Here is a 17283-nt window from a genome sequence, read left to right as displayed (position 1 = left end):
CAGGAGCCCACTGGCCGTCATACTGCTGGTTTGGGGCCCCCTCTGCGCTTTTAATCACCCACGTGATAGGGTGACCACTCGTTCTGGATTGCCTCAGTCAGGGACAATGTATTGTCCTGGAATTTTTTGCTTCATTTTTTTTTTTACGGGAGGGAGGGTACATTGTGAGAAGGGAGGGAGGGAGAGGGTAAATAGTGAGGAAGAGGGTTGTAAGAGGTAAATAGTATCTGCGTTCATCCCACAGACCTTTCCGGCTGTAAGAGAGAAAAAGGAACACTCTTACAGCCGGGAAGGTCTGCGCAATGGAAGCAGACAACTCCCGCTGCTAACGGCACCTCCTTCCGGATGCAGCGGAAGTTGCCTACGCGTATCGCGTAGACATCTACCCGCTGCCCCGCCTACACACCAGGGAGTCAGAAGCACCAGTAAGTTTTGGGGGGGTGTTAAATGGGGGGCATAAGACAGGAGGATCCAGGTCCCCTGCAGCGCTGCGGGGGATCTGGATCTTAGTCTCATAATCTGACCCAGGGCCGGCCAAAGACAAAATGCCGCATGGGGCGAAGTGTAAAATGTCGCCCCCCCTTATCTACCCTTCCTCTTCCTGCCGCCCCCCCATTATCTACCCTTCCTCTCCCCCCCCCCCGGTACTTACCTTTCAGCAGTCCTGCGGCGAGTCTCCCTGCTCGGTCTCGGTGCCGGCTTGTAATGCTGAGGGCTCGCAGAGGAGATAGAGAGAGGTGCGCCGAGCGGGTACTGACACCTTGGTAAGATAAAACCACTCGGCGCCCTCTCTCTCTCTCTTCTCGACTTAAAAAAAAAAAGGGGCTTGGGGCGGCAAAGTGCCGCCCCTTCAAAAGTGCCGCCTGGAGCGGTTGCCCCACTCGGCTCCATTGTCGGGCCGCTCCTGATCTGACCTCTATTTGAGTTCTGATTATAAGACGAGGGGTATTTTTCAGAGCATTTGCTCTGGAAAAAACCTTGTCTTATAATCGAGCAAATATGGTAATTGATTTGTGGAAAGGCAAAGATGCCACAAGCAGGGTGTTTATGGGACAAGGATGGCATAGGACAGGCTCTTTGGCGACAAAGTTGACTCATGCTGTGTTATCTGGTTGCTGGTCAGGTTCTATGTGGGCAGTGTTGATGCCAGGGCTGGCTTTTGGGTGTGCAACCTGTGAGTTTGTTCTTTATGTTTTAATTAGGCCAATCTGCATTTGCAAGAGGAAGGGACAAGCATAGTCATTTAAGCTTGCTGATGTCATTTTGCCACAGTTGCAACCAGAAACAGATGAAAGTTTGATCAGCCAGTGACAGGCAGACATAATTTAGAGAATCTTACAACAGTTATATATTTTCATTTTGTCCACAATTTCAACTTGAAAATGTCTATGTGATGGAGTTATTCCACTTTCCATTGTGTGGGCAGAGCCAGCAAGCATATAAAACAATAGGAAGGTCTAACCAGGCAAATGATTACACCTAGAGGTTGAAACACTGATCAAGAGGCTGACAGGGGAGCTTACAGATCACATTCAAGCCATAAAGGACACCCCACAGTACATGCTGACCATCTTCTGTGACACAAGGGTAAAGTGCAACCCTTAAAAATTATCATTTTAAAACTTGGAAGGAAATGCTTGTCTGTAGGGTGCGTGAGATGTAGCACAAAAAGGGCATTCTCAAGGACAGACACAGTTGGATGTGGAAACACCCAGCAGTAGCACCTCCCAGATGTGCACCTATGCATTCCAGCAGTGCTAGAGCCCTCAAAGCAACAGACATTTGGTCCTTAATTTTGTTGTGGGTACCATGCAAGATCTTCAAATTCAGACTAGCACCTCTGAAACGGTCATAGCCTACCTTAAAGAACAAGTTATTGGGGCCAGAAGCTGTTATCTGGCATGTGATACCTTGGATTTCTTGAGTACCCAATCATTGCATTATGTAGATTTTTATATATATATTTTTTTTTTTTAATCTCACATTTATGTTTATAAGTACACCCAAAGTTACACAACAGAATTAAGATTTGAGAAAGAAGAATAAGCTTTGTGATGGGGTTATGTTTCAGCATAACATGTTATAGAATGACTGGATACAAAAGCAACTCAATGGGAATTGAAGAAAAGCAAAGATAATTGAGTAAGAGAAAATACAGAAACAAGAACTGGTGAGGTGATCAGGAGCTCTCGGGGGGTGCCTTTCCTGTGACACTAGTTATAACACCGCTGTTAAAGCCTTTCACCCTTTAGGAATATAAATATACATAAATCATATAATAGGATCTTATATTTTTGCGTATCTTCCAATCATGACAAGCCAAGATTCCCAAATGGAATAAAATTGCTGTGGGTGGTTTATAAAGTATAGAAAAGCCTTTTCTGAGCTATACATTTCATTCATTAGGTTACAGACTTCTTTTATCGTAGGTCTTCTGAGGGAATTGGGAGATTGGGGTACCTATTCTTCCATGAATAAAAACTGCAAAAAGAGATTACATAAATTAGTTTACATGTAGTGTCCCATAAATTAAAAGAAACAAAATCCTGAGGTGAAACAGGTACATGGCGAGAGCCGCTTTAATGTGAGATGGAAGGAGGTGGAACAGAGGCGGATCTCTGTGCAGATTTGGAGGAATCTGAACAAGCAGTTCCATTCTGTTATCCTCAGGCGACCCACATACAAGTGTTTCAAATGTATGCACATATTTTATTTGTTATTTTATTATAGGTTAACAATATAAAGTTGCTGAGACTTAACCTCCATATCCATAAGAATACATAATGTCCTTCTGGCTTGGTTTGAAATGGCGTCGTAACACAGTTTTGTATCCAGTTGTTCTTTACATTACATTACATTTATTTATAAAGTGCCGGCCGATTCCACAGCGCTGTTCATTCATTAGAACAATTTATAAACACATACAATAACAAACTGGTGCAAAGGAGAAGAGGGCCCTGCTCTTGCGAGCTTACAATCTAGTCGGTGGTTGTGAGACAATAGGAGAGGACTGCTTGGATGGGGATGAGTTGATCTGGCTTTGATTAGGATGATGTAAAGGAAAGTTGTACGCGTCCCTGAACAAGTGGGTTTTCAGAGAGGTTTTGCAAGTCGCGTACGAGGCAGAAAGTCTGACGGAACGGGGAAGGGAATTCCACAGGAGGGGAGCGGCGCGGGTGAAATCCTGAATATGGGAGTGGGAAGAGGTAGAAGAAAGCCACAGGTCGTGAGAGGAGCGAAGAGGGCGGGTAGGGGTGTATTTGGATAGGAGTATAGAGATGTAAAGGGGTGCCGAGTTGTTGAGGGCTCTATAGGTCAGGGTTACAAGTTTAAATTTGATTCTGAAGGGTATGGGGAGCCAATGAAGTGATTGGCATAGTGGAGCAGCGGATGTGGAGCGGCAGCAGAGAAAGATTAATCTAGCTGCAGTGTTGAGGATGGATTGAAGAGGTGAAAGGCGGGAGAAGGGGAGACCAGTTAGAAGGCAGTTGCAATAATCCAGGCGGGATATCACAAGGGAGTGGATTTGGTGGTATCTTGCGTGAGGAAAGGCCGAATTCGGGAGATGTTTTTCAGGTGGAGGCGGCAGGATTTGGTGAGGGACTGGATGTGAGGGATGAAGGAGAGAGCAGAGTCGAGGGTGACACCAAGGCAGTGAACCTGGTCTGTTGGTTGGATAGTGGAGTTATCAACAGTAATAGAGATGTCAGGAAAAGTGGACATAGTAGATGGCAGGATTACCATGAGTTCGGTCTTAGAGATGTTGAGCTTTAGGGCACCATCCATGATGCAATTCCTGATAGACAGTCAGTGAGGTGAGTTAGAAGAGAGGGGGAAAGGTCGGGAGCAGAAATATAGAGTAGGGTGTCATCTGCATATAGGTGGTACTGGAAACCAAAGGAAGAAATAAGTTTTCTGAGGGAAGACGTGTAGATGGAGAATAGCAGAGGCCCAAGAACTGAGCCTTGAGGAACACCAATAGATAGCGGTAGGGGAGAGGAGCAAGTTCCAGTAAATGAGACACTAAACGTACAGTTAGAAAGGTAGGATTTAAGCCATGAAAGAGCCATGTCACGGATGCCATGAGCATGGAGGGTTTGTACGAGAAGAGAGTGGTCGACTGTGTCAAAGGCTGCACAGAGGTCCAAGAGAACAACCAGTGAGAATTGGCCTTTCGTTTTAGCTGTGAGGAAATCATTAGTAATCTTAGTCAGTGCAATCTCTGTTGAATGCTGTGGACGGAAACCAGATTGTAGAGGGTCAAGTAGAGAGTTTGATGAGAGAAAGTTTGTCACTTCATTGTAGGTTAATCGTTCCAGCAGCTTGGAAGCTAACAGGAGAAGTGAAACTGGACGGTAGTTTGATGGGGATGTGGGATCAAGTGAAGGTTTCTTTAGGATGGGAGAGATGATAGCATGTTTGAATGAGGATGGGAATACACCAGAGGACAAGGAGAGATTAAAGATGTGGGTTAGGCTTGGGGTAAGGACACTAGAGAGGGGTGGCAGGAGAAGTGAAGGTGCAGGGCCGAGGGGACAGGTGGTGAGGTGGGAAGACAACAGGACCTTGGAAACATTGAGTGGTGTAACTGGGCTGAAGCAGGTGAGGATGGAGATTGAGGTACCATATGATTGACACTATGGGGGAGGATGTTATCCCTGATGATGTACCATATTTTCCGGCGTATAAGACGACCCACAACTTTTCCAGTTAAAATATAGAGTTTGGGCTATACTCGCCGTATAACTATCCCTCTTCCAACGCACGCCAAATAAAAAAAAAAAATATCAGATTTGATTTCAATATGGTAATTTTAATTCAAATGCTTATGATATGCAGGTACTTAGCAGAAAAACTGTCACTTATAAACATAAGGCTCCCTGCCTGCCCAGCCCTCCCTGTCTCCAAGACAATCCGAGTGGTAGCGCAATGTGATAGAGGGCAGGGAGAGGGGGCTGCTTCAAGGGAGTCTGTCACCTGATCTGAGCGTTTTAGACCGGGTTATAGAATGCTTTGGCCACATTCGAAAAGTACCGTACCTTTATTAGTGCTGTCCCTCGCCGAGATCTTCCAAAAAAGACTTATGATGAGGTCTGGCAAGTGCCCAGGGGCAGCGTTAGTGCAGCAAGAGCGGCACTGTGCCCAGAAAAACACGCCTCTTTCACCCGTCTGGCCCGCCCTTGTATCCTATTACCTCCTTCTCTGCCTCTCAGATCTCGCTCCTGAGGACTGCAGTGAAGCGGATACTTTTCAATGAGTTTTCTGGAGCAAAATAATATGTATTTATAGAGCTTAAGCCTATTTTGAACTTTTGTCTGGGTACATCAACGGCAACGCCCCTGACATCAGCGGGACCTCCCACCGACGTCAGTGGGAACGCCCACCGACTACGCGGGACCGCCTCCTGACATTAGTGGGCAGTCCTGGCCGCGTTCCGCAAGGGAAGGCTCTGGGTAACCGGAGCCCAGAAGTTCCAAGATATGCCTATATCTGTCACTATGGAGTCCTTGTTAGGTTGTATCTTGCAATGTTTATCAGCAAACTTCCTTGTGTCCCAGCACCTGGGAGATGTTTTTATGTGATGAAACTTTAAATCAAATTCCACATCTGCTAAAGTTGATTAGCATTCTTAAAGACCCAGCACCTTTAGGCTAGGTTTCCACTTGGGTTTTTGTCCTGCGTTTTTTTCTTGATGAAAAACGCCAGGAAAAACGCCAAGAAAACTGCCACTGCATTTACCTGCGTTTTGGCTTTTTTTTCTGCAGTTTTTTCTGGCGTTTTAGCCTTTCTGTGGAAATTGCTTTTTTTGACCTTAGGCAGTTTTTCCAGCCTTTACAAGTTAGAAGTTTCACCCAGCTAAAAGGGATTAGGATAAATGGCAAGTATCTGCCCCCTCCTGATGCCATTTACTTGGTAGAGTTCTACTTAAACACCCCGGCGGACCCTTTTGTCTCTTTTCTGTGGTTTGTAAGGCAGGCTTTATTCCGAATGTCTGCTCCTCTAGGAAGATTGGACCCAAATGATGGTGCAAATTGTTTGCTGTTGCTTTTGGCAGGCAGGATCCAGTTGGTTTGTTTGTAATGGCATGTTTGTTCCAAATGGTGTAAAATTCAATATGAACTTTGTTTTGTGTGAAACTGTTTGTTTCCAGCCTATTTCTCATAGGACACACAGATACTGGGTCCATCCTCTGCATTGTAACTGTGGAAAAAAACGCCATAAAAAACGCCAAGGCAATAAACCCACATGGCTTTTTCATGGCGTTTTTTCTCTCCTATAGACTTCTATTGGAGAAAAACGCCAAGATTTCCTTGCAAAAAACGCCAGAGTGTCAACATGCTGCGATTTTGAAAAACTGCCACAGAGCCCAAAAAAGCAGAAAAACGCCAAAGAGGACTGAAAAAACGCCAAACAAAAAACGCCAAGTGGATATGGCATTCTGCGATTTCCTATTGAAGAACAGCTAACATTTGGCTGCTGCGTTTTTTCACTAAAAAAACGCCAGGTGGCGCTATTGGCGTTTTTATGGGCGTTTTTAGCTAAAAAAAAACAAGTGGAAACCTAGCCTGAAAAAGCCATGTGGGTTTTTTGCCTTGGCGTTTTTTATGGCGTTTTTTTCCACAGTTACAATGCAGAGGATGGACCCAGTATCTGTGTGTCCTATGAGAAATAGGCTGGAAACAAACAGTTTCACACAAAACAAAGTTCATATTGAATTTTACACCATTTGGAACAAACATGCCATTACAAACAAACCAACTGGATCCTGCCTGCCAAAAGCAACAGCAAACAATTTGCACCATCATTTGGGGCCAATCTTCCTAGAGGAGCAGACATTCGGAATAAAGCATGCCTTACAAACCACAGAAAAGAGACAAAAGGGTCCGCCGGGGTGTTTAAGTAGAACTCTACCAAGTAAATGGCATCAGGAGGGGGCAGATACTTGCCATTTATCCTAATCCCTTTTAGCTGGGTGAAACTTCTAACTTGTAAAGGCTGGAAAAACTGGCTAAGGTCAAAAAAAGCAATTTCCACAGAAAGGCTAAAACGCCAGAAAAAACTCCAGAAAAAACGCAGGTAAATGCAGTTGCAGTTTTCTTGGCGTTTTTCATCAAGAAAAAAACGCAGGACAAAAACCCAAGTGGAAACCTAGCTTTAATGAGCGATAACTCTCATGATCCTGGAAACAGAACTTTAGAAGGTCTTGCATAGCTGTTGGCTCCCTTCTCTTGATAAAATAAATAAAAAAAATGTGTATGTAATTTTATAACTCTAAGGCTAGGTTTCCACTTGGTTTTTTTTAGCTAAAAACGCCCATAAAAACGCCAATAGCGCCACCTGGCGTTTTTTTAGTGAAAAAACGCAGCAGCCAGATGTTAGCTGTTCTTCAATAGGAAATCGCAGAATGCCATATCCACTTGGCGTTTTTTTGTTTGACGTTTTTTCAGTCCTCTTTGGCGTTTTTCTGCTTTTTTGGGCTCTGTGGCAGTTTTTCAGAATCGCAGCATGTTGACACTCTGGCGTTTTTTGCAAGGAAATCTTGGCGTTTTTCTCCAATAGAAGTCTATGGGAGAGAAAAAACGCCATGAAAAAGCCATGTGGGTTTATTGCCTTGGCGTTTTTTATGGCGTTTTTCCACAGTTACAGTGCAGAGGATGGACCCAGTATCTGTGTGTCCTACGAGAAATAGGCTGGAAACAAACAGTTTCACACAAAACAAAGTTCATATTGAATTCTACACCATTTGGAACAAACATGCCATTACAAACAAACATACGCGACGCATCAACTGGATCCTGCGTGCCAAAAGCAACAGCAAACAATTTGCACCATCATTTGGGGCCAATCTTCCTAGAGAAGCAGACATTCGGAATAAAGCAGGCCTTACAAACCACAGAAAAGTGACAAAGGGGTCCGCCGGGGGGTTTAAGTAGAACTCTACCAAGTAAATGACATCAGGGGGCAGATACTTGCCATTCATCCTAATCCCTTTTAGCTGGGTGAAACTTCTAACTTGTAAAGGCTGAAAAAACTGCCTAAGGTCAAAAAAAGCAATTTCCACAGAAAGGCTAAAATGCCAGAAAAAACTCCAGAAAAAAACGCCAAAACGCAGAAAAATGCAGTGGCAGTTTTCTTGGCGTTTTTCATCAAGAAAAAAAACGCAGGACAAAAACCCAAGTGGAAACCTAGCCTAAAGCAGAATATGTGGTTTAGGTTTTCATTTTTTTTTCTGAAAGAATACCCATGAACCAAACCACATATCCTGGTCATCGCACAACTGTTAAATTATTATTTTACCCAAACTGACTTGTTGTAAGGCACATAGTAAATTTATGTCAGCTGGGCAAATGTAGAAGGAAGGTCAGAGGTTTTCAAATGTGGTCACATTTCCATTTTATGAAATAGATTGTTACACATGTCCTGTTTAAAATGAAGCAGCTGAATTAATATATAGTGTACCATAGAGACCTCAAGTTTTTTTTTTTTGCTAAAAACGCCCATAAAAACGCCAATTCAGCCACACAGCGTTTTTTTTTGTGAAAAAACGCTGCAGCCAAATGTTAGCTGTTCTTCAATAGGAAATCGCACAATGCCATATCCACTTGGCGTTCTTCTGTTTGGCGTTTTTTCAGTCCTCTTTTTTTGGCAGTTTTTCAAAATCGCAGCATGTTGACACTCTGGCGTTTTTTGCAAGGAAATCTTGGCGTTTTTCTCCAATAGAAGTCTATGGGAGAGAAAAAACGCCATGAAAAACCCATGTGGGTTTTTTGCCTTGGCGTTTTTTATGGCGTTTTTTTTCACAGTTACAATGCAGAGGATGGACCCAGTATCTGTGTGTCCTACGAGAAATAGGCTGGAAACAAACAGTTTCACACAAAACAAAGTTTGGAACAAACATGCCATTACAAACAAACATACCCAACTGGATCCTGCGTGCCAAAAGCAACAGCAAACAATTTGCACCCTCATTTGGGGCCAATCTTCCTAGAGGAGCAGACATTCGGAATAAAGCATGCCTTACAAACCACAGAAAAGAGACAAAAGGGTCCGCCGGGGCGTTTAAGTAGAACTCTACCAAGGAAATGACATCAGGAGAAGGCAGATACTTTATCCTAATCCCTTTTAGGCTAGGTTTCCACTTGGGTTTTTGTCCTGCGTTTTTTTTCTTGATGAAAAACGCCAAGAAAACTGCCACTGCATTTTCCTGCGTTTTGGCGTTTTTTTCTGGAGTTTTTTCTGGCGTTTTAGCCTTTCTGTGGAAATTGCTTTTTTTGACCTTAGGCAGTTTTTCCAGCCTTTACAAGTTAGAAGTTTCACCCAGCTAAAAGGGATTAGGATAAATGGCAAGTATCTGCCCATTGATGTCATTTACTTGGTAGAGTTCTACTTAAACGCCCCGGCGGACCCTTTTGTCTCTTTTCTGTGGTTTGTAAGGCCTGCTTTATTCCGAATGTCTGCTCCTCTAGGAAGATTGGCCCCAAATGATGGTGCAAATTGTTTGCTGTTGCTTTTGGCACGCAGGATCCCGTTGGTTTGTTTGTAATGGCATGTTTGTTCCAAATGGTGTAGAATTCAATATGAACTTTGTTTTGTGTGAAACTGTTTGTTTCCAGCCTATTTCTCGTAGGACACACAGATACCGGGTCCATCCTCTGCATTGTAACTGTGGAAAAAACGCCATAAAAAATGCCAAGGCATTCTGCGATTTCCTATTGAAGAACAGCTAACATCTGGCTGCTGCGTTTTTTCACTAAAAAAACGCCAGGTGGCGCTATTGGCGTTTTTATGGGCGTTTTTAGCTAAAAAAAAACAAGTGGAAACCTAGCCTAAAAGGGATTAGGATAAATGGCAAGTATCTGCCCCCTGATGTCATTTACTTGGTAGAGTTCTACTTAAACGCCCCGGCGGACCCTTTTGTCTCTTTTCTGTGGTTTGTAAGGCATGCTTTATTCCGAATGTCTGCTCCTCTAGGAAGATTGGCCCCAAATGATGGTGCAAATTGTTTGCTGTTGCTTATGGCACGCAGGATCCAGTTGATGCGTCGCGTATGTTTGTTTGTAATGCCATGTTTGTTCCAAATGGTGTAGAATTCAATATGAACTTTGTTTTGTGTGAAACTGTTTGTTTCCAGCCTATTTCTTGTAGGACACACAGATACTGGGTCCATCCTCTGCATTGTAACTGTGGAAAAAAACGCCAAGGCAATAAACCCACATGGCTTTTTCATGGCGTTTTTTCTCTCCCATAGACTTCTATTGGAGAAAAACGCCAAGATTCCCTTGCAAAAAACGCCAGAGTGTCAACATGCTGCGATTCTGAAAAACTGCCACAGAGCCCAAAAAAGCAGAAAAACGCCAAAGAGGACTGAAAAAAACGCCAAACAAAAAAACGCCAAGTGGATATGGCATTCTGCGATTTCCTATTGAAGAACAGCTAACATCTGGATGCTGCGTTTTTTCACAAAAAAAACGCCAGGTGGCGCTATTGGCGTTTTTATGGGCGTTTTTAGCTAAAAAAAAACAAGTGGAAACCTAGCCTTAGCTGGGTGAAACTTCTAACTTGTAAAGGCTGGAAAAACTGCCTAAAGTCAAAAAAAGCAATTTCCACAGGAAGGCTAAAACACCAGAAAAAACTCCAGAAAAAACGCCAGAAACGCAGGAAAATGCAGTGGCAGTTTTCTTGGCGTTTTTCCTGGCGTTTTTCATCAAGAAAAAAATGCAGGACAAAAACCCAAGTGGAAACCTAGCCTCAACACTATATCTGACAGCTGCTGAGTGGAGTGATGTGAGCTGAAAAAAGAAAGCAACTCACAGATTCATACACTTGCTTGGGAGTAGCAAATGGAAGTTGGAACAAATTCCAATACACATATTTCACCTCTCATGGCCAGGGAGTGCAAGGTGTGAGGCCACACTCTTTCAACACAAATGTTAGGCTAGGTTTCCACTTGGTTTTTTTTTTGCTAAAAACGCCCATAAAAACGCCAATAGCGCCACCTGGCGTTTTTTTAGTGAAAAAACGCTGCAGCCAGATGTTAGCTGTTCTTCAATAGGAAATCGCAGAATGCCATATCCACTTGGCGTTTTTTTGTTTGGCGTTTTTTCAGTCCTCTTTGGCGTTTTTCTGCTTTTTTGGGCTCTGTGGCAGTTTTTCAGAATCGCAGCATGTTGACACTCTGGCGTTTTTTGCAAGGAAATCTTGGCGTTTTTCTCCAATAGAAGTCTATGGGAGAGAAAAAACGCCATGAAAAAGCCATGTGGGTTTTTTGCCTTGGCATTTTTTCCACAGTTACAATGCAGAGGATGGACCCAGTATCTGTGTGTCCTACGAGAAATAGGCTGGAAACAAACAGTTTCACACAAAACAAAGTTCATATTGAATTTTACACCATTTAGAACAAACATCCATTACAAACAAACCAACTGGATCCTGCCTGCCAAAAGCAACAGCAAACAATTTGCACCATCATTTGGGGCCAATCTTCCTAGAGGAGCAGACATTCGGAATAAAGCAGGCCTTCCAAACCACAGAAAAGAGACAAAAGGGTCCGCCGGGGTGTTTAAGTAGAACTCTACCAAGTAAATGGTAAATCAGGAGGGGGCAGATACTTGCCATTTATCCTAATCCCTTTTAGGCTAGGTTTCCACTTGGTTTTTTTTAGCTAAAAACGCCCATAAAAACGCCAATAGCGCCACCTGGCGTTTTTTTAGTGAAAAAACGCAGCAGCCAGATGTTAGCTGTTCTTCAATAGGAAATCGCAGAATGCCATATCCACTTGGCGTTTTTTGTTTGGCGTTTTTTTCAGTCCTCTTTGGCGTTTTTCTGCTTTTTTGGGCTCTGTGGCAGTTTTTCAAAATCGCAGCATGTTGACACTCTGGTGTTTTTTGCAAGGAAATCTTGGCGTTTTTCTCCAATGGAAGTCTATGGGAGAGAAAAAACGCCATGAAAAAGCCATGTGGGTTTATTGCCTTGGCGTTTTTTATGGCGTTTTTTCCACAGTTACAATGCAGAGGATGGACCCAGTATCTGTGTGTCCTACGAGAAATAGGCTGGAAACAAACAGTTTCACACAAAACAAAGTTCATATTGAATTCTACACCATTTGGAACAAACATGCCATTACAAACAAACATACGCGACGCATCAACTGGATCCTGCGTGCCAAAAGCAACAGCAAACAATTTGCACCATCATTTGGGGCCAATCTTCCTAGAGGAGCAGACATTCGGAATAAAGCATGCCTTACAAACCACAGAAAAGTGACAAAAGGGTCCGCCGGGGCGTTTAAGTAGAACTCTACCAAGTAAATGACATCAGGGGCAGATACTTGCCATTTATCCTAATCCCTTTTAGCTGGGTGAAACTTCTAACTTGTAAAGGCTGGAAAAACTGCCTAAGGTCAAAAAAAGCAATTTCTACAGAAAGGCTAAAACTCCAGAAAAAACGCCAAAACGCAGGTAAATGCAGTGGCAGTTTTCTTGGCGTTTTTCCTGGCGTTTTTCATCAAGAAAAAAACGCAGGACAAAAACCCAAGTGGAAACCTAGCCTAAAAAAAAATAAATCAGAACGAGGCATACTCCATGAGCGATGGGGGGGGCTAATAAAATCAAGCAGGAGGCATACAGTACCCACGTATACCCCCTTATCACAGGGTGATAGAGGTTAAAGTTAATAAAAAAATATCCCATCCACCTCATCTGCCAGTATCTGGTTAGTATCCCATACAGCCTAACCAATAAAAAATGTATGTAAAAGTACTACTTTGCAGTTGTTAACGTTAATGCATATGATAGATGTGTGGTCCCTTTAAATTTTCATGTGATCCATTTTGCAAATGTCGTGCAGGAGATGTGTTTGGTCAAACAAATCTCTGTGCGCGTGACATACTCTGCCTCGAGGAACACTGTGGATAGGGATCTGTTAAGACTCCAGTGCCCATTTGTAGAAAGTCCTCCCATTGAATTCAATGGAAGTACTTTCCTGCCACTGATTGACTGCTTCAATAATAATTGGACAATGGAGGAGGAGGGCTGCTACTGCAGCAGGCCAGCTTCTTTTGTGTCAGGTAAAAGCTTTATTTTATTTTTTGTTTTTAGTTTTGATAAAATGTACTTTAATATACCTTCTTCTGTAGTTGAAATGACTTACAAGTGTCAGTTTAAACTTGAGAGGAATAAAAAAAACAAAGTTGGTTGCCTTCTCAATGCAGCATGGAAGAACTATACCATATTCTAAGGCGCATATTATTACTGGAGCTAACAGTTAAATCATTACAATAATAACAGTCTTTTGTGTGTTCAGTCAACCTTAGTCTGCAGTATCTCTCTACTCTCAGAACATGAGTTGAGTTGCAGGGATTCCAGGTGCAAATTTTATTTTCTTTATTCAAGAAAATGGATACGCGCTGGTCAAAAGTTACACAAACACACCTGTATAGTGTTATAACTGAGATAATGTTTTATGAAAGTAAGCATGTCAAAGGCATCAACAGTAACACTTTAAACAAAAGGAAGCAAGGTATCAGGAAGCAAATGTGCAAGCTGCAAGCACACAGACTTGCTAAACATTTACATTTAATTATTTGCTTTTCTGTCCTGCTAGTAAGTTACCTGATTAAGCAATATTTTTAGCAACTACCATATTCACTCTTTGCTCTGTTTTGGTATGCCAAAAACATTTAGGCATGTACACAGGAGTCAAGAAACAAGCTCAATGCTGCAGGGTCACACACAGTCCATGGCCCCGCCCCCTTGCCCCGAGATCCAGGAAGGACATGGTGTGTGTGTACCTACCTAAATTAGGTGCTTAAATCTGGCTTGTGAACTGGAGTATTGCATATAGTAATTGTTCCAAACATTTGCTTTCCTCCTAATGTCACCAGTATAATGAATGAAAAATGTTTATGCACATGAGTCCAAACAGTAGAAATACATATACTAATATCATGTTGGCCCTGTAAGATCCAGGAAGCAATTTATGCATCTCCCCTAGCAAGACAAACAAAACAAATATTGGACTTTTTTTTTTTTTAACAAGAAAGGGGCTTTCCCAACACTGTTCCCACAAAGTTGGAAGCATTGTATTGTCCAAAATTGATATACTGAAGGGCACATAGCCCTGACCTCAACCCCATCAAACAACTTTGGGATGAACTGGAACGGAGATTGCCACCAACAACCATGCCACATTCAAAGTCACTTGTATATTTGTATTTTGGGTTTCAAAATTATTGCACTTTTCTTGCACCAAGAACTAAGCCCATTAGGGGGAACTAGCATACCAACAGCATTAAAAGGCAACCAAATGGATTGTGTGTACATATTAAGTGTTTATTCACTAAATAGTTTGTTGGAAAGCTGACATTCTAACTCTAATATCACTACACATTGTCAACAGCAAACACCAGTAAGCTTCTGGAAAAAAAATCACTGAGTTGGCCCAGCATAATGCAAAGATAAATAGGAAAGTTTTAAGCCTTCTCTCATATTATATCCCAGAACGATAACTTAAGTTTTTTCAGGTTAAGCCTCTAACTCTTCATGCAGGATATCAACATTTCATCATCTCCACTCCACATCCACTTTCCCTTCTACTTTCTGCCCATGTAAGCCTATAATCTTTATTTGCATCCTCTTTTGCATTAATACAAAAGGAACTTTTTAAGGCTGAATGTTTCTTTTCTGTCGACAACGTCTATGTGTCTGTAATAAACACTGAATAGTGTATCTGACAAGTAACAAAATTATCCTTCCAGAAATTAAGGGAACATGTTACCACAAACGACTAAATAATGAGTATGTTGTTGCTGTCAAGACTGGGCCTAAACTCTTTCAGTGATCAAACAAAACAGAGGAAACTACTAAGAAATTTTGCTTTTAATGACAGCAACAGTCCAAGCAGTGATTATTCTTGATCTGTTCCAGTGCATGCCTTGTGTCAGAATACATTTTTAGAAAATATGCACCATCCATGAGCTTTCATCATGCTTTGTTGGTTGCCTTTGCATATTTTTTATATTTATACTCATTTCACAAATTAGTAGCTTCCAGTCAAATGTGGTCACACAGCAGATACTTCCAGCTCACTCATTCCAACTAATGTGTGCAACACATGTGCCTTGGTACAATCTCAGACCTGTAACTAGTGTCCTCACTTGAACACCATGCCAGTAAAACAGTTCTTAATGATAAAGAGGGTTTAGGGAATGCAGTCAAATAAAAATACTGCTGGAACATACTTTTGTTGGGTTCTTTGGGAGAGCTGAGAAGCCTCTGCAGCCGCCTTCCTTGCTTCAAACTCCTCTCTTTTCATCACCTCTCCACTTCCCCTGTAACCCAGCTCCACGAGCTCGCGGGTTAACTCTTCATCCTGAAAAACATGTTCACTTAGCATCATTGATTATCTAAGATCTCATATGGAGTTAATGTTGGGTTGCTGACATACTTTTCTGTGGAACTGACAGTCCTGGTGACATTGCACACTCTCTGTCATGATTTCCTTACATCTATGCAAGATGATCCTGGACTCAGACATCAAGTCTTGTTTGTTTGTTTAATTTAGAAGATTGTAAGCTTGCGAGAAGGGCTCTCTCCACCTAATATATCAGTTTGTCTTATTCCAGGGGTATCCAAGTTTTTTTCTGCAGTGGGCCACTTCATCAGAAATGTATGTGTGCATGGGGCCCACTCATTTTTCACTGAGAGAAAATATGGCCTTTTAGCTTTATAATGCATATTAATACAAGGTTAATTTGGCAATAATGAAAAAAAGCAGTGGAGTTTTTTTAATCAACTTTTATATGTCATTCTATCAATACTGAATTACTTAAACAGTAAAAAAAAAGTCAGTCCACAAACCATTTAAAACAAGCTGGATTTAAGCTGGTTGACGCATACTGTAGGTAGGGCTGGATTAACCCCGTCAGGTCCGGGACGTACCTGGTACTTCCTGGTCACAGGTCACCGGTAGACCGGGACGTACCAGGTACGTCTTCCTCAAAAACCACCCCCCACATCGCCACAATCGTGGTAATCGCGGGGGCGCTGCTGCTGCTGTCTGCCCAGGAGTCTGGGCAGACCAGCACAGCTAGTGATGTCCGGATCATGAACGAATCGTTCATTTGATCGGGTTCTTTTTAGTGATCCGGATGAATCGGTTCACTAGACTGAACGATTCATTTGTAGCGGTTCAGTCTGTGAATCATGCAGCTGTAACCTGATCCTAGAGCTGTGAGTCATCTGCAGAGCACTCAGACACAGACTCTGGGGTCAGGTTACAGCTCATTAATTCACACAGGAACGATGACTCATAGAGTCAGAGAGTCGTTCAAAGAGTCGAATGATCCGAAGAGTCGAATGATCCGAAGAGTCGAATGATCCGAAGAGTCGAATGATTCGAATCTTACAGGGATCCGGATCTTACAAGGATCCGAATCTTACAGAGATTCTAATCATTCAGAGAATATTACTGATACCATACTTTTATAAATAAATACATTAATAATGTTCACACTGCCCCCAGGATTTAGATTCCCCTGAGTTTGCCCCCCTTTACCTATAACTGCACCTACAGTTAACTTTATTAAATTAATTAAATTAACCCTCAATCATCAGCATAAAATTAACCCTTATACCCCATCAACCATAACTGCCCCTGAAATTAACCGTAAAGATCCCATTAACCATAACGGCCCCTGAAATTAACCCTAAAGACCCCATTAACCATAACGGCCCCTGAAATTAACCCTAAATACTCCATTAACCATAACTGCCCCTAAATTAATTGCATGTACTCCAGATAAATTACCTAATAAATTGGTATGGTTGATGGGGTCTTTAGTGTTAATTTGGGGGCAGTTATGCTTAATGGGGTGTTTAGGGATAATTTAGGGGCAGCTATGCTTAATGGGGTCTTTAGTGTTAATTTAGGGGCAGTTATGCTTAATGGGGTGTTTAGGGTTAATTTGGGGGCAGTTATGCTTAACGGGGTGTTTAGGGTTAATTTAGGGGCAGTTATGCTTAATGGGGTGTTTAGGGATAATTTAGGGGCAGCTATGCTTAATGGGGTCTTTAGTGTTAATTTAGGGGCAGTTATGCTTAATGGGGTGTTTAGGGTTAATTTGGGGGCAGTTATGCTTAACGGGGTGTTTAGGGTTAATTTAGGGGCAGTTATGCTTAATGGGGTGTTTAGGGTTAATTTGGGGGCAGTTATGGTTAATGGGGTGTTAAGGGTTAATTTTAGGGGCAGTCATGGTTGATGGGGTGTTAAGGGTTAATTTTAGGG

General features: G+C 42.4%; 1 protein-coding gene across 1 annotated transcript in view; it reads right to left on the bottom strand.

Moving 5' to 3' along the window:
• The window catches only part of LOC149286947 (cilia- and flagella-associated protein 299), a 298663-nt gene that overhangs the window by 261668 nt on the left and 19712 nt on the right, over window positions 1-17283 (bottom strand). The window contains exon 2 of the mRNA XM_089493596.1: window positions 15239-15369. Within this exon, the coding sequence (XP_089349722.1) occupies window positions 15239-15369 (131 nt within the window). The remainder of the gene's footprint in view (window positions 1-15238; window positions 15370-17283) is intronic.

The sequence above is a fragment of the Sceloporus occidentalis genome, unplaced genomic scaffold, assembly GCF_023333645.1.
Source record: "Sceloporus occidentalis isolate IW3139 unplaced genomic scaffold, rSceOcc1.0.p SCAF_65, whole genome shotgun sequence".
Lineage (NCBI taxonomy): Eukaryota > Metazoa > Chordata > Lepidosauria > Squamata > Phrynosomatidae > Sceloporus > Sceloporus occidentalis.
Note: the sequence above shows the minus strand (reverse complement) of the source record. Positions and strands in the feature narration are given on the sequence as shown.